General features: G+C 60.7%; 1 protein-coding gene across 6 annotated transcripts in view; it reads right to left on the bottom strand.

Annotated features, from left to right (window-relative positions):
* PIK3R6 (phosphoinositide-3-kinase regulatory subunit 6) overlaps positions 1-16,076 on the bottom strand; it is a 29,760-nt gene extending 13,684 nt beyond the window's left edge. For 3 of the 6 annotated variants that reach the window (XM_082293804.1, XM_082293799.1, XM_082293803.1), the window contains exons 1-6: positions 15,791-16,076; positions 4,676-4,772; positions 3,992-4,075; positions 2,897-2,988; positions 873-941; positions 171-303 (exon numbers count right to left, since the gene is read on the bottom strand). In XM_082293804.1, coding sequence (XP_082149930.1) covers positions 171-303; positions 873-941; positions 2,897-2,988; positions 3,992-4,075; positions 4,676-4,688 — 391 coding nt within the window. In that variant the 5' untranslated portion in view covers positions 4,689-4,772; positions 15,791-16,076. Of the gene's footprint in view, positions 1-170; positions 304-872; positions 942-2,896; positions 2,989-3,991; positions 4,076-4,675; positions 4,773-8,461; positions 8,547-12,524; positions 12,617-15,790 lie in introns of those variants that run through there. The other 3 variants (XM_082293800.1, XM_082293801.1, XM_082293802.1) reach the window with 3 other exon arrangements.
* Between the last annotated feature and the right edge of the window lie 1,232 nt (positions 16,077-17,308).

Consider the following 17,308-nt stretch of genomic DNA (forward strand, 5'->3'; position numbering starts at 1 on the left):
GGCAAAGCTCTTCAGGTGTGGAAATCCCCCAAAACTCCCCAAAATGAGCTGGGTTTGGCCAGGTTTTGATCTGGTTTGGACTGGTTTAGAGCTGATTTTCTTCACACCACCCCTCAAGGGCCCAGACCTCCCCTGTGCCAGGCAGGGATGGGGCAGGGGCACCCCCTTACCTGGGGCTGTCCTCTCCACCTTCAGCCTGCTGGCATAGGCCAGCCCGATGGTGCAGAAGGGCTTGGGCAGGGTCAGCAGCCTCTTGCAGAAGTCGTAAACCCTGGCACAGAGCTCGTCAGGGATGCAGGGAGCCTGCAGAGGGACAGGGAGTGATCCTTAAATCTGCTCCCACACAGCCCTCGGGCTGGGAGGGCACCAAGTTCACTGCCCCAAACTCACCACGGGTTTAAATGCAAAGCATGGAACAGGATCAGGCCCTGCAGAGGCTTGGGAACCTCCAGCAATACCCACTGGAGCTTGGGGACATTTTTTTTGGCCAGGTTGGGGCTTCCTGTGCCACCAGGCACTGAAAGGCCTCCAGAAAAGGGGTCAGGTGGAAGGACCTGGCACTGTCCGTGGCACAGGGACATGGAAAATGCACAGCTGAGCCCACCCGGGGCAGTCCCAGAGCTTCGTTGGCTCTGAGTGGCTGTTCCAGGTTCTGAGTGGCTTCAGGTGGCCCCTGCTGTGACTCCTGATGTCCCTGGATGCTGCCCCAGTGAGGCCCAGGGTAGGTTCCTGTATCAATGTGTAGGTTCCCTTTACCAAGGTGTAGGTTCCCTGTATCCAGGTGTAGGCTCCCTTATCAAGGTGTACACTCCCTTATCAAGGTGCAGGCTCCCTTATCAAGGCACGGGCTCCCTTATCAAGGCGCAGCTCACCTGTATCAAGGTGTACATCAGCGTGTGCAGCAGGGGGATGATGTAGTGCCTGAGGTCCCCTCGCTCTGCCTGTGGGAGCAGAGGGCACAGTCAGGTCCTGGCAGGGCACTGGGCTGGGCAGAGCAGCCCCAGAGCCCCCAGCGCATGCCAGGCTCTGTCTCTGAGCCCGGGAATTCATCCTGGCTTAGGGGGGGGATCGCTGGGTCAGGGTGGAGTTTGGGATCCCTCCACAGGCTTTTAGGGTGGGCAGGATGTCCCTGGGGAGGTGCACAGGGGAGGATGGGAGAGGGCGAGCAAAGGTTTCCAACTGAGCTCATAGGGGAGCTCCTTTCCACTCCTGCATGAACACAAAACCTCTGGGAAAAGCCTGGCCTGGGTTTGGTGGGGTGGGAGCAGAGGGAACAGGGAGGTGTTCCCATCCTGGGTCCCCATCCCGGCCCATGGGAATCCAAGGGATGCTCCAGCCCCGCCCTGCAGCCTGGTCTGGCTCTAACAACAGCTCCAGCATTGAGAATGCCCCTGGATAAACCTGGGAAAGAATTCCCACCCCTAAGATAACTCCGGCCCCTCTCCCCAGGGCCGCTGTGCTGGTGGAGCCGAGCTAACCGGAGCCGGTGGCAGCAGAGCCAGAGAAAACCTCAATAAACGAATAGCAGGGAACTGCTGAGTTGGGATCGGCCCTGGAGGAACTCAGGCATGAAATTGCTAAATTATCATCCCTGCCTGGTGCTGATGGCTAAGAGCTGCTGAGGAGTGAGAAAACCCACAAAAGCCCCAAGTGACAGGGATTTCCTGGAAGAGCTTCAGGGAGATGAAGGGAATTACAGAGCAAGAGGGCTGACACCCTCCTGGGCAAGGGAAGATAAGAGTGACAGAGTGATAACAGCTAGAGGGGAGGACTGGCCTGGCTTCTGCAGAGGAAAGCAGCCCTCAAATCCTCAGGGACAATCCCTGAATCCACAGCCAAGGCTGATGTGGATGTTCCTGTCAGGATTTGTGAAAGCCCCTGGATAAAATCCCTCTCCAGGGCACTGATGGAAGCTGAACTGCCTCAACATGAGACAGAGCTGCTTCGGAGCAAGGAAACTGGGACTGGGGTTGGGATCAGGGCTGGGCTGGGAACTGGGATTGGGGTTGGGATCACTGCTGGATGTTCACGGTGCTGGGTGTGTGCACAGGGACCTGGGCTGGGCTGGCACCGGGGGGACACGGCAGTGCTGAGGGAGGTGACAGCTCCGCAGGGCTGCTCCAGCCTCCCAGGTCAAAGGAGAAGTAGCAAAGATGCAGAGGAAATGGCCCAGGGAGGTTTCTGGATGGGGGACAAAGGAGCGGGGTGAGGAGGAGGAGGAGGAGGGGAACGAGGGCCCTGGGTAAACTGAGGCAGGCTCAGAAGATGACACGTCCCCCGACCACAAACCCGGCCACACCAGGATGCAGAGGCTGCTGAAGGTTCGAACAGACCAGAAGATGAGGTAAGAAATCGATGAAACCAAAAGCCCTCGCAGGTTTCCACCGGCGGCTCCAGGGCAGGGCACGGGCTTGGGAGGGGTGGAAACGAGAGATGTGGGGGAGGAACTTCCTCTCTACCTGAGGGCACGGAGGGAGGGGTGGGGGAAGTTTGGGGTGGCTGGGAGGGTTTATCAGTGTAAGGGCTGCCTGCTGTGGCGGGGAGGAGCCTGAGGGGGTTCCTGGCTCTGCCGCGGCTCAGTGACACTGTAGGGACAAAGCATCAGCTGGGACAAGCCCTGGTGTCCCTCAGGGGTTTTCACTCTGTGCTGAGCCCCAGTGCCCAGCCAGGCCTCAAAGCCCTGAAACTCCTGTTTGAGGTGGAGCTGAGCCCCATCGCTCTGCCTCCCCCAGCGCACAACAACTGATGGCACAGCTCATGGCACAGCTCATGGCACAGCTCATGGCACAGCGGGGCCAGCCCTGCACTCAGGGCACCTCTCCGAGGTGGCATCCCCCTTTCGGAAGTGGCACTCCCCTCTCGGAGGTGGCACTCCCCTCTCGGAGGTGGCACTCACCCTTTCCAGCTCCTTCACCAGGATCCTGACCAGGACACAGCTGGTGCTGGGATTCTGGTCGATTTTCTTGTGCAGGGTCCATCGCAGCATTCCTGAGGAGTGAGAGCCAGGAAAGGTCGCCAATGGAGGGATCAGGGTGAGGTTTCACAGGGGAATCAGGGACCTGAGCATTGGAACTGCAAAAATCCCCCCTGGGACGCTGCTCAGGCATCACTGAGAGCTAAACCAGGCTCCTCTTCCCTCTGCCTCCACCTCTGAGCCTCTGCAAGGGCCAGGCCAGCCCCTGCCCTGGGCCTGGGTGCAGCACTGATGTATTGGATCTATTTCTGGGAAACCCTTGGGAATGGGTCCTAGAGATCCTAGGGCTGGAGAAAAGCAGGGATGTGGAGTTTGCTTCCTGTTCCTCTGTTCCTCTGTTGGTGCCCAGCTGCTTTCCCCACCTGCCCCAAGGAATTTGGGATCCTGCTGGTCCCAGCACAAGCCCCTGGCTGCCAACAGCTCACCCTCAGAGCGGGGACCACAAAACCTCTCAGCCCTGAGGATGCCAAGGCTCCTTCCAGGCAAAATCGAATTTAATTAACTGTAAAATATTCCGTGTGCTCCAAGCAAACTCAATTTCTCAAACTTTGTTACTTTTCCCCAGGCTGTAACAGCTTCATCCTCCAAACCCATAACGCAGGGAAATAACCGAGTCCTCAGGGAGGCGCTGGGCAGGGCACGGCAAAGGAACATCCCCGAGGAGAGGGACAGCGGGACCGCAGCTCGGAGAGCTGGACGGGGCTGTGGGAGGGGTCGGTGTCAAAGCTGGGGTCTCTGCACTTATGTCGCAGCTTAATGCTGGCCCCGGGCGAGTGAGGGGCGTGCAGGGGGGGACAGAGGCTGCTGGGGCTGTGCAGGGGGTGACAGCCACACGGTGGTGACCGAGGCTGCTGGGGCACGGATGCAGCTCAGCAAGGATTTGGCACCTCCGGGAGAGGGTCAGGAAGGGCAAACGAGTGAAGCCACCGTATCCCCCTGCTGGCACTGAGAGGGGAATGGGGGGTGTTGGGGCCAGGCAGTGCCCAGCGGACCCCGGGCCGTGCCAGCCCCTCTCACCTCGGTCGCTCTGGCAGGACGGGTGGTGCCCGTCCAGCTCCCGCAGCAGCGCCCGCACCCGCCGCAGGATGTCCGACTCCACCTCTGCAAGGGACAACGGGGACGTGAGCCAGGCCAGCACCCCGGAGGGGACAGAACCCTCCCCACAGCCCTCAGAGCCCGGGTGAGCCGCGATGGAATCAACAGAGCTGTCCCCAAGGCCACTGGAGCGGCTCGGGAATGCCACCCCACGGACTGGTGGCCCTGGAGCCCAACTGGAGAGCGAGGTGCCCCTGCAGGGGTGTGTGGCACAGAAGCTCTGCCGAGGACAGCTCACGCCTGAGCCGTGCAGAGCCCTCCTCTCCCCCCCGTCAATAAAACCCCTCACATCAGATATAGAAACCACCAAAACGAACCCAGAACGGGGCACTGGGGAGGAGCAGAAGCCCCTCAGCATTGGGCACTGCCCGGACTGAGCTGCTCTAAAAAGTGTTTTGTCGGATCGGAGCGCTCCCCACTCAGCAAAGCTTTCAGCTGCCCCTGCAGTGCTTTGTGCCTTGTTTCCCATCTTCCAGCAGCACGTGCCAACGCCTTGGAAAGCACCCAGGTGCTTGAACAGAGGGAAATCGAGGTGTGAGAGGTGGGCGAGGGTTCATTCATCAGGACCCCCCTCCCCAGCCCCCCGGGGGGTTCAGCATCACCCACCTGGGCTCTCCATGGCCAGGCTGAGACTGCAGCACGTGGGGGCACTGCACAGAGCTCCTCACTCCACACGGGCATGGCCTCGGATCCGGGATCGTGCCTGCAGAAAATGAGGACACACTTGGCTTAGGTGGGGCTGGAGATCAGGGAGAGCACAAAGTCACCAGGACCCCGTGGGACCTCCCGTGGGGCAGAGGCAGAGCCCTAGGGGTGAGCACAGGCTGTGTTTGGGGGAGAAACCTCCAGCTCAAAGCTGATCCCAGTGGAATATTTGGCCCCCAAAGCATCCTGCAGCAAGGAGCTCCCCAGGGATGAGCAGCAGCATCCCTGAGAAGGGCAGGATCGGGATCCTCATCCTCCCAGGGTTTAAGAAATGTTCGATTTAAGCCAAACTGAGTCTGAAATGCAAGGTTCATCTAGGAATAAAAAGGAGGAGGGAAAGCCCGAATTCCCTTTATTTAAGATGTTTTTCTATTTAATTTGAAGAATTAGGGCCAAACTCCACCCAGGTAGTTCCTAAATCTGTAAATCTCCATCACCAAATCCAACAGTCTGCAGCTGCAGGAGGAGGACGGACACATGTGGGAGGGTCCCTGCCATGCACCCCTCGAGCCCCTGAGCATCCCGCTCACAGCAGCTCCCAGACACTCCTCAGAGGTTTCCTTTAACAGCCAGGACCGGGATGTGCCCGCTGGAATGTCAGTCTGGGGCACAGGAGAACATCAGTTAACCCTCCTCGTTTCCAAACCCACAGATCTCCCCTAGAATCCCAGGCTGCAGAAGGACAGGGAATGGTTCTCCCAATCCCTCCCGTGCACGAGGCACCAAACGCCAACAGCAGCGTGACACAGGCAGGAGCTGCTGGCACTGCCATTCCCAGGATTAAAGCTCTGCTGGGAAAGCTCCCGAAGCCGCGGGAGACCCCCGGGCTCTGCCCCCGAGGGCTGCGCCCCGGGCTCCTCTCGGCTCTGCTGCCGGAGGAAGCAGCAGCTGAATGTGGCTAAAGGTGTCGGTGGCTCCCCACATCCGCATCCTCCTGGCAGTGCGGGGGTGGGCGCTGCTGGCCACGGCCCGGCAGAGCTTCCAAATTTAGCAAAGACCAACATGAGCTCCTCCCGCCCGAGAAACTTTGGTTCTCGGTTCACCTGTCTGCTTCAAAAGGGCTCCTCTTCCTCCCTGGCAGCAAAGAGTGGCTGAGGCTGAGCCCGCGGTGCCTGTGCTTGCTCCCAGTGCTTGGGTCTCCCGCGAAAATTCAACATAAAGTGACAAAAACTGGTCCCCAGCACGTTCAGAACCAGCCACGCTGTCCAGGGGAGGACAGGCAGGGGTCAGGGGAGAAGAGGATGAAAGCACACGCCCAGGAACAGGCTCTGAGGAAGGCTGGGGTCAGTCAGGGTCCTGCCAGGCTCTGGCCGCTGCTTCTCCCTCGGCTGTCAGCAGCACAGGAACCCACACGAGCAGAAAATCTCCCTTTTCACGGGGGTGGTTTTGACCAGCAGAAAAACCCAAACGAGCAGAAATTCCCTCTTTTCCCTGGGAATGTTTTCTACCTGCTGTGCTCCCCGAGGGTGAGGGTGCCAGACCCTGAGCACTGACCGCGCCCCATCCCGACCCCCGCACAGCAGGCGGGGATGCTGCCGGCCCAGAGGGAGGGGAGCAGTGGCCTCCAGGCAGCCTCTCTGCCTGCCACAGCTCTCCTGAGAGGATCCCTGGCACGAGGAAGGGAAATCGTCCCCATTTCTGGGGATGGACCCTGCACTGGTCCCAGTGCCTGCTGGACTCAGCCCCTTTATCCGGGAACCCGTCGCTGCTCCCCAGAAGCCCGGGAAGGTTCCCTGATCCACACCGGGAGGGTTTCTCTGCTCTGTCCCCCTCCTCCCCCTGGATCTCCTCCCTCCCCTGCGGCAGACACGAGGCACAGCTCATCCCAAAGCCGGGTGTTTTGCTGTCTGCCAGCTCAGCAAGACCAGAGCCTTCTCTGCATTCATCCCACTTCTTTGCAGAGCTGCAAATCTCCACTTCCTCTCCGCAATTCTTAAAATACCCATGGCATCAGCTGGATTTTATGCCTTTTGCAGGAAAAAAATGAAATAGGAAGGGCAAGAAGAGAAGTGGCATTTCTCCCTTCAGGTTTCAATAATTCTGAGATTCGTAGTGCAAAACCCCTTAGTGACCTAAAAGCCACCTTTTCCAAGAGTTTGGGGCAGCTGTGGGGAACATCTGGGTCTATTCTTAGAAGTGAAGGACTTGGCAGTGAAAGTGCAGCTCACCCTGGACAGGGGCAGATAAACCCGTGGGTTAAAGGGAACTGCAGGTTTAAAGGGAATCCTCCTGTTCCAAGCTACAGGTGCTGGAGACAGCGAGAGCAGGACCTGGCTGAGCACCCCACAAGCGCCTCCTCAGCCCCTCCTCTGCAGGGTGGGGAGCAGTTTGTACGGCTGCTCTGTCTCAGCCCAGCTAATCCAAGGTGAAGTTCTGTCCCATTTTGGGATCCTCCAGCCTCTGCCTCCCTCCCACTTCTCCATCCTCCCCCTGCTCATCCCTCTGAAGCTCCTTCCTCCCAAGCAGGGATCCCCGTTTGCTCAGGCCTGGATGTGCACAAGGAAATTGTCACCTCCCTCCAGGGTTGTCCCTTCCTTAATCCTTACAGGCAGGGAGGAACACTGGGGACAGCACCCCGAGTGCCGGGGACACCGCCCCGAGTGCCCTCCCCCTTCTCTGAGGGATGATCATGAGCAGGACAGGCACCAAGGCCATTGTCACCACGTGGGTTCCAGCAGATCAAACAACACTTTTGGGTGTGTCTGGAGGGTCCTGGGCACCAGCAGGTACAGCCAGCAGGTCACTGTCCCTGTAGGGTCATCGGTCCCCACACACAGCCCAGGCTGGGCTGCTCCTTGTCCTCCTTGAAGGAGGATCCACGTTCACTCACCCTTGTCAGGAACCATGGGAGGAACAGCTCATCCCTGGCTCCACAAAAGGGTATTTCCCTCTCAGCCCCGTGGCAGGGGTTGAAGCTCAGCCCTTTGTGAGGCCACTGGTGTGAGATTGGAAATCCCACACAGAGAGACGGGGATGTGTCCATCCAGGTGAGTCACTTCAGCCCCACCATGAAGTGACCCAGGCTGTCCCCTGGAAATGTGGGGCTGCACAGCCCCCCCAAAGCCCTCCTGCTCTGCCTCACAGGCTATCAGCACCGGCGGAAACACCAAACCCCAAACCCCCCGACCAGCTGAAGCACGAGAGGCACAGAAATAGCTGAAGCGAGGCAGAAATAGCTGAAGCCACGAAAGAAAACCCCAAACCCTGCGGTGGTGGGAGCCGGGCTGGCAGCAAACCAGGCTCCCCTGGGGAGCTCCAGCGTGACCAGGGATCCTCTCTGCTCCCGGCACACCCTGCCGTGGATCCCAAATGCCACCACCTGGAGCTGGGCTGGCACAGCAGCCTGGGGATGTCCCTGTCCCCCCTCCCCGTCTGCCCGAGGGCAGCGGTGCCACAGCGGCACACGGAGCACACCCCCTCGCGTTCTCCCGGTTATATTTATCCGCCCCAAAGCCATCTCCCCGCGCCTCTGCAGCCCGGGTTTAGCTACAAACTCACCGCCCGGGCACGGCTGAGCTTTCCCGGGGCTCTTTATCAGCTCCGCCACAGAGAGAGAGAAACGCGCGCCTCGCACCGGCACGGGAGAGCGGCTCTGCCCTCTCCCCATCCCACCGCAGTCACCGCCCCGATCCCAGCCCTTCCCACCCTGCCGCAGCCGCCCGGAGCAAGGAAGGATCTCACAAATACCATTGGCAGCGAGGGGCGAGGGCTCAGCGCCGGAGCGTCCCGCGGGAGCCGTGGGGAGCGCTCAGCCCGAGGGGACACACGAGCACACGGGCTCAGGGAGTGTCGTCATGGGCTGACAAATGTCCTGGGGACAGCCCAAATTCGCCACCCCCTCGTGCCGCCCTCCCCCGTCTGCCCGCGGCTCCCCCGGGCGAGGCTGGTTCTGAAAGCGGCGCATCAGAGCCCGGCACGGCCCCGGGCACCCGCCCAGCGGGGCTGCCTCCTGCAGCTGGCACGGCTGGGGCACGGGGATGGGATGGGAGCGGAGGGGATGTGGGAGCTGAAGGGCCGCGTCCCCCAGGCCACGCTGGGGATCTGGCACTGCATCCTCTGGGCTGCCCCGAGCTGCAGCTGGCAGCTCCCGAACACCGAGAAGCAGCTCCAGCAGCATCCCTGACACCCCTTAACCCCTCACATCCTCACCCCAGACCGGGCTGGAGCTGCAGGGGACCCCACCAGAGGCAGGTGGTGCATCCTGTTTGCTCTCTCCTCTTAGACCCTGTCCATCTGCCAGTGCAGCATCCACTATTTCTGGCCTGGATCCCGACAGCCAGCGCAGCTGCACAGGTAGGAAAGCAGGACAAAGGCAGCTTTCCAGCCTCCAGCCCTCCTGGCTGTGCAGGCAGCAGCAGCTCCAGGCTCCCTGAGGACCCTGGGCAAGGATAAACAGCGAGGGCAGGGTCTGCTCCTCGCCCTTCCATCAGCTGCCCCAGCACAAGGGGCCTCAGTTCAAATGAAAACCGGGCAAAACTTTGGGCATGAGGCTCAAACCCCACAGAAAGGACCCCTGCCTCATTTCTGGCCCCTTTGGACACGCTGCTGGAGAGGACAGACCCGCAGGAGAGCTGGGAGCCCCACGTGTGCTGGGGCCCAGCCTGAGCCCCCTCCTGCTCTGGTTTCCAGTTTGAACTTCAGTCCTGGCAGGGCTCTGGTTCCACACAGCTCTGAGATGAAAGCAGCTGCTCTCCCTCGGGCTCTTACTGCCAAGAAGAGCATCTCGAGCCCAGACTCTGTTTTCCAGCACCTCTTTGAGGCTCCATTTGCCTGCTGGCTGCTCTGGGAAGGCACGGCCCTGCCAGGGGAGCCCTGCCCATGGAGGGGAGAGCAAGGGCGGCTCTTGGGGCCATTTCAGTAACGAAACCCCTTCACTGGCCCTGCAGCGAGTGTTCCTCAGCCCCTCAGCTCTGCATGAGCCCCCAGGCATCTGCTGAAGCTGTGGAAGTCCAGCAGCTTCCTGGACACCACCGACTGTTTGGAGGCTTCCTTGCCAATGTCACATTTCATTCTTCCTAAGGAAAGGAATGAGTTTTCCGGAAACAGCAGCTTTTCAGATTTAGCATCTCTTTCCATCCCCAGAGCCGACTTTGGAAAAACAGTCAGAGGGGGAAAATGCATGTGATTTGAAATCCACTGCCAGGACTGTGCTCACAAACAGCCCAGGAGAGCACTGCCCACCTGAGGGAAGAGAAAAGCAGGGAGAGCTCAGACTTCCAAATGTGGCCAACCTGGGAGAGGCCAGGCTGCTTTCCTGGGGTGGGAGGGGCTGGGAGCTGGCACAGCTGTTCCCAGCCTCCCTCCAGACCCATTCCCTGGGCATTCCCTCCCTTGGACAGGACTGGCACCAGCACAGTCCCTGGGACAGCCCTGCACTGTCACAGACATCTCTGTCACCAGCTGGGAGAGAACAGCTCTGTGCTAGCAGCAAATCCTTACGGAATCACAGAATGGTTTGGGTTGGGAGGGACCCCAAAGCCCATCCAGTGCCACCCCTGCCATGGGCAGGGACACCTCCCACTGTCCCAGGCTGCTCCAAGCCCTGCCCAGCCCTCTCTTGGCACTGTGGGGACAGAGTGATGTGACAGGTGCTGGCAGGGAGGGCACACAGAAGCAGCCTAGAAAGGAAGAGACGAGGATTTAGGGTTGCACCAGGACAACGAGGTCAATAAGAGGATTTGATTACAGGGCACAGGCACCCACAGCCCCCTCTGCTTTCAGCAGCACCCTGAAACTCCAGCCCGGCCTGGAGAATCACAGCAGGGACTCGCCCTCGATCAAACCCATCCAGCACAGATCTCTCAGACAGCAGCTCCCCTGTCCCAGTCACGTTTGGTGGCTGGTGCTGCCTTGAGGCGTGTCACACCTCAGAACGGAGATGTGACTCAGCCTCCAGAGCAGCCAGGAGCAGCAGCACCGCTCAGCAAAGCCAGAAGGTGGCAGGGAAAGGAGCTCCTGAGAGCCCCAGGGCTGGGTGGGAGCTGCGCCAGCCTGAGGAAGGCTGGACATGACCAGAGCAAGGCCCCTCCGGGGTCAGCACTGTCCCAAGCACTCGGAGCAGAGGAGCCCAAGGGAAAATCAGAGTTTGGGTGCTGGGGAGGGGTCCTGCCCTCGTCCCACCACACCCAGTGGATGAAAGGTCACTGTGGCCCTGTCACAGCCGCAGCTGTGCCCACCCCAGCTGTCACAGGGTGGGGGGAGGTGGGAACCTGAATCCACCTGAGCTGGGGCACAGGGCCCTGCCAGGGGACACGCACAGGCTGTACATGTCCCTGTCACCTGGGCAGGGACACCGCGTCCCAGCAGGGCTGCTCGGAGCTCACAGGAGCCCAGGGGGAGCCCTCTGAACACAACAGAGAACAGGGAAGTTGCTCCAGAGGGGATGTGCAGGTTGGGGCCTGGGCAGGAGCAGTCATGGCCCTCCCATGAGCAGAGATTCCCTCATTTCGAGGCAAAATAAGGAAGCAGAGTTTGTGTCACAGAACAACCTGGACACACGGTCCCACAAGGTCCAGGGAACTCCGATAAAACCCCTGCTGGCTGCCTGGGCCGTCTCACCAGGGCCGAGACACCTCTGTGTGATACTCAGAGATGATAACGCGGTCCTGGAAGCCCAGGGAAATTTGTTCCTGCGTTCAGGCTTAGCCAAGAGAAAGAATCCCAGAATCGTTTAGGTTGGAAAAGACCTCCAGGACCACCAAGCCAAAGCTTTAAGTGAAAGACAGAAAGGAAAAAGAGCTGCTGAGCTGCAAGGACGCTTGGAGAGCTCCCATGGGAGGAAACAGCATCCCGGGGAGGTGAATGGTCACGGTGAGATGGCTCTGACCAGCCAGAGGATGCCGAGGGAAGCGCTCAGGGCAGAAGGACGAAGCCCTGCTCGCTGCAGAGCTGGCTCACGTGCATTTGTTTGCAGCTCGGGCCCAAGCACGCGGCTTTTTGCTTCCTTTCTGGACGGGGCCCTGCTCTCTGCTCGTTATCGCCGCTGCCATCGCTCTTTATTGCCCTGTCACCGCTGCTCGGGGCCCCAGGGAGCAGCCGGGGCGCCGGGCCAAGGGCAGGGGGAGCCGGGCAGCCACACGACCGCACAAACAGCGGGCGCCGGAACGTGCATCACCCCGGCCGTGCCAAAATCCCCGGCACAGCCCCCCGGGAACCGGGAGCCGGGACAGGGAGCCCCGGGGGTGGCCGGGGGTGGCCCGGGGCAGGTGACTGTCCCTTGCAGCTGGCAGTTGTTCCACACAGAACAAAGGGAGGCAGCACGGGCTGGTGCTGCAGCAGCCCCGGGATGGGGTGGAACAGCCCCAGCCGGGCTGTCCGTGGGGTGTGCGGGGGTGCCCGAGGGCCTGGGACGGGACCAAAGCCGCCCGTGTCCTCTCCGGGGCATGGGCAGCAAAGTCCCCACGCTCCTGCCTGGGCCAGGCTCCAGGGCAAACCCATGGCCCAGCAGGATCCCGCTCGCTGCCAGCGGAGCTGGCACAAATATCCCTTAAGCAGCACATTCCTGATCTCCAGCACCATCGCTGCTCCCTCCCCCGATTCTTCCTGGGAAAAGGCATCGCTGCCCGCATCCACGGCTTTCTGGGCGCTTTCCCCCCCGGCACTCAGCGCTCGTGCACACGGTGCCAGCCCCTAAACAAAGCCCTCCCCGGTGGCAGAGCAGCCTGGGGAGCAGCGGCGGAGACGGGAGAGGCTGAGCCGCAGGATTCCCCACGCCCGGAGCCGGGAGCACCGCGCCCTCCGGAGCTCTTACCTTCCTCAGGGAGGGCACGGGGGGCCTAGGGAGTCACAGCCCCCTCCGAGGTCCCGGCCAGCGCGGGGGACACAGCAGGGTCCCGCAGGGGACATCGCGGGTCCGCCCTGCCCGGGGAGGGGTCGCGGGTGCCGGCGGAGCCCCCGCGGCTCCCGGGCTCTGCAGCCGCTTCAGAGCTTGCGGAGCAGAAAGGGAAGCGCGAGTTATTTCGAGACAACTTCCTCTTACACAGGGAGGTCCCGCAGTGACAGAGCTGTCCCCGTGTGGGTCTCCGGCGCCCGGCACGCTCCGGACGGGCGGGAGCAGGGAAGGAGGCTCAGCACTGCCCTGGATCCAATCCCCTCAAACCAGCCCCGCCAGTCGGGCTGCTCTGGGACCGGCCTGTGAGCCCTGGCACCGCCCCTGGCACCGGCCCTGGCACCGGCCCTGGCACTGCTGCCAACCATCCCAAACAGGGGCAATCCCTGCGCTGCTGCCGCCCAGCGAGGCAGAGCGAGCCCGGATCCTCGCACCTCCCAACAAACCGCGTTGCTCCGGGAGACCCGGAGTCCGTCCAAAGGCACTTCTGCAGCCGCCCGTTCCAGGCACGGTGTTCGTGCCTCTGCCAGCGCCTCCCGCCCGGAGCATCTCCCACGTCTGCTTTTGCTCAGAGCCCCTGCGGCTGCCCCGGCAGCTCCTGCCTGCTGCCAGCTCGGGATGCAGCCCTGGCAGGGATGCCCGGCCCCTCTGCAATGCGTTCACGGAGCAGTTTGACTCTGCCCTGACAGAGCCTGGAGCAGGTCCGGCCGTGCTCAGCAGGGTGTCATTGTCACCGCGTGTGACTCAGAGTCAAGAGAGCCGGGATGAGACCCACGGGCCCCAGGTGCGGCTGCTCGGGGCTGCCGGGCTCCGGCGGTGCCCTGACCCTCGGTCTGGACTGGGATCTGTTTGCAGGCTGGCACAATCTCGGGTGGCACAGGGCAGCGGTGTGGGGACGCAGCAGACCCAGCCCAAATGTGGAGATGAGCGCTGCTCCCTGTGGGGTGTGGGGCAGGGTGGGATGAGCCCCCAGCCCCGCCAGCCTGGGCAGCTGCTGGAGCCCTGCGTGCCCCTCGTGTGTGCCCCAGGCTCTGCTGGGCACAGAGCCCAGGACAGCCCCAGCCCAGGGCCCAACCTCTCCGGCCAGAACTGTCCCCACCCGTGGCCAGGGCCATGCTGGATCAGGCCCTCGCCCCAAATGGCACCTAGAGCAGGGTCTGAGGTGCCGAGCTTTGCTGGGGAAGTAGACTGGGGGAAGAAAATCCCTCTGGAGGGAGCGTGGGAGCTGCAGCTGACGCTGCATCACTTCCCATTTCTTTTGCATGAGGAAAAGCCTTAGGTACCGCTCCGTACCTGGGCCCCAGGTCAAAAATAACCTCCTTCCTTCCTGAGCGGGACAGAAAGGCAGCAGGAGGCAGCTCAGGCTGTCAGCGTCCCTCGCCGCCAATTCCCTCTCGCTGCGCTGGTGCCAAGTCCCGCATCCCCTTCCCCAGCCCCGCCCGAGCCGCCCCGCGGGCAGGAAGGCTCCGGGAAGCAGCAGCAGCAATGAAAACATCCTCGTTTCCCCCGGCCCGCGTTCATTCACGGGCGCTCCCATTCATCAGGGACACGGACACGCGGCCCGGCCCCGCGGGCACCCCCGGCCAGCCCCGCGGGCAGGTGGGCACGGCCCGGGCACGCACGGGGCGCTTTGTCCTGCCAGGGTCACAGTTAGCACCTTCAGGAGCCCAGGAGAAGGTTTGGGGTGTCACTGCTCAGTAGTGCGTTGTCCCATGCCTGTCTCCCTGTCCTGGTGCCACCTCTGTCTGCCTGTCCGTCCTCAGCAGGGATTTCCCAGCGTGCAGGAGCTGTGGCACGGGCCGGACCTGCCACACGCTCCTGCTTTCCATGCAAATTCCAGAGGGAAGAGGGCTCTGGCAGGACTGGGGGTAGGAGCCCCACACTTTGCGTGGGAGGGGAAGGAGGGGCAGGGGCTCCCCAGCACCTCGTGTCGGGTGTGCTGTGGCTTTGCTGCACTTTCAGGGCCGGGATCTCCCACTTGCTCCCGGATATTTTCACTCCTCCCCTCCCAGCTGGTCACTGCAGGCCCCGAGCCTTCACCATTCCCTAATTTCCCCTAGAACTGGACTCTGTCGCCCCGCACAGAGAAGGGAGAGGCCAGAGAGCTCCCTCGGACAGTGTCTAAATGTCCAAGTGTCCATAGCACACACCCAGCACCTGCTCACAGCCGCCAAGGGATCCCAACCCAGAAATCCATTTCACTAAAGCGTCCTGCTGGGACCCTTTAGCCTCACCCTACCCCTTCCCCTCCTGCCTTTTCCATCTCTGCCACAGCAGCAGCATTAACCCTCTCCTGCCATGGGGCCACATTTCCTTGTGTCAGCCCCTGGAAGGGGGAGGAGAGGGTTGGTTCCTTGTGTTTTCTGATGTCACTGAACACCGAAACACAGCTGACAGAAACCCTCAGAACAGCCCAGGGAACTGCTAAATCCCCCCAGATGACATCAGCTCCTGGCCACAGAGAGAGGAAGAGCCAGGTATGACCCTGCTCACACAAAGCCTTCAGTCAGAAGACTGAAAAAAAAAGGGAAGAACCAAACTGAAGCAGAGAAAGAACCTCTTGTGTGGCAGGCCAGGGACAAAGCAGCTCTTTGTCCCTACAAATGCTGTGCTCTGGGATTTACAGGTATTTTAGAGCCCTGCCCGGTCACTTCTGTGCATAGGTGGGGTGCAGAGAGGTCTTGAAGAAGTCAGGATTTTCCTCACATAGAAAAACTCTGTCTCCTGAAATGATCTCCTGATACTCCAGGGCTGGAGCCCCTCTGCTCTGGAGCCAGCCTGGGAGAGTTGGGGGTGCTCACCTGGAGAGGAGAAGGCTCCAGGGAGAGCTCAGAGCCCCTTGCAGGGCCTAAAGGGGCTCCAGGAGAGCTGGAGAGGGACTGGGGACAAGGCATGGAGGGACAGGACACAGGGAATGGCTTCCCAGTGCCAGAGGGCAGGTTTGGATGGGATATTGGGAAGGAATTGTTCCCTGTGAGGGTGGGCAGGCCCTGGCACAGGGTGCCCAGAGCAGCTGTGGCTGCCCCTGGATCCCTGGCAGTGCCCAAGGCCAGGCTGGACATTGGGGCTTGGAGCAGCCTGGGACAGTGGGAGGTGTCCCTGCCCATGGCAGGGGTGGCACTGGATGGGCTTTGGGATCCCTCCCAACCCAAACCATCCTGGGATTCAATGAAACAGAAAAAGCTCACCTGAAGCACTAATTCCAGAGGGGGTTCCCAGCCTGGAGAGGACCTTGCTGCCCAGGCAGGGGCTGTCCTGCCATGGGAGCACCCACAGCTCTCTTTGCTCTGGAGATCCCGCTGCCACCTGAACCCGTGCCGGCACTGGCAGCTCCTCGCCGAGGTCACACCGCTGCGACACCAACACGGGGCGGGCTCCTCCTGGTGCTCACACTCCGGCCCATCAGAGCCCCTCACAGCTCTTCGGTTGCCACGAACCCCCCCAGGGCTGTCAGGGTGGCGGTGGCGGGGTAGAGGTGGCAGTGCAGGGGTGAAGGTGGCAGTGCAGGGGTGAAGGTGGCAGTGTCAGGGTGGCGGTGCCGGGTTGGCAGCGAGCGGGGCCGGCGCTGTTTCTCCTCCCCATCCTGCGCTGACGTTTGGTTCCTATTTCGGCCACTGCCCCGCACCCTCCCCGGCCAGGGGAGCTCGGACAGCTCCGTCCCGCCCTGGCTGCTATTCAGGGATGCTTCGCTTTCCCCCGCTTTAATTCCCGTCATTCTGTGGCTGCTGTAATGACGAAGCTCACAGGCAGCCGCGGGTCTGGAGGTGTTTGGCCAAAGCAAACGGAGCTGTCCGAGCTCCTCTCCCGTCCTGCAGGGAAAGCTCCCCTGGCAGGCGGCCAAGCCCAGCCCTGGGTGATTTCCTTACAGTTTGTGAGGGAACAGGTCACAAACCAAACACTGCTTTGATGCTGCAGCTCTATTTTCTACCCTGGCCTCCAGCCCAGATCTATTTTTACTCCAGCTCCAGCAAATATAGAAGATGAGGGGAGCTGGGCACAGGGAAAGCCAAGGTGACAGCCAGAACTGAAGTTGCCTTTTTCCTTTCTCTAAACTGAGTCACCTCCAACCCTTCTTTTTTTTCTTTTCTTTTTTTTTTTTTTTTTTTTTTGGTCTTGAAAAAATCATAATAAGGAGATAAAAGATAATAAAAATAAACCATGGAGTGTTCAGGTCTGGGCAGCGTCTCAGGATGTCCTGTGAGGGTGGAAAATACCATTTATTTGATAAAGACTGTGCAGGTTCTACCTGCAGGTTAATCCCAGGTCACCCACCTGTGAGCAGGAGACTTGGGAGCACCTGAAGGAAAAAATCCCAGTGCTGTGGTGGGTGCTGGAATTGTCTCATGCCAGTGACTTGCTGAGCCTTTTCCTGCTCCCAGGTCAGCTCCTCTGCGGAGATTTGGAGCCTCCTCCCGTGCCTCCCACCCACCCAGGAATTCCTTGACCCAAATACTGCTCCTGTACTGCAAATAAATCAACTTTTAATATTTTACAATTACTTTAAAAGTTCTCTGCACAGTATTTTACAGATCAGCACGGGCTTTACACAGATTTGCTGAGGCTACACAAATGTACACAACTGACCCCAAAGAACCCTGGAATTATTTCCAGAAAGCATCAGAGGTCAAAACCTTCGCCAGGATTATGAGTCCCTGCAGTTTGTGCTTGGTTTTCTCTATGGGACGGAAATTCTCTTGTCCAGGATT

Source organism: Coloeus monedula (genome assembly GCF_965178545.1).
Source record: "Coloeus monedula genome assembly, chromosome: 19".
NCBI lineage: Eukaryota > Metazoa > Chordata > Aves > Passeriformes > Corvidae > Coloeus > Coloeus monedula.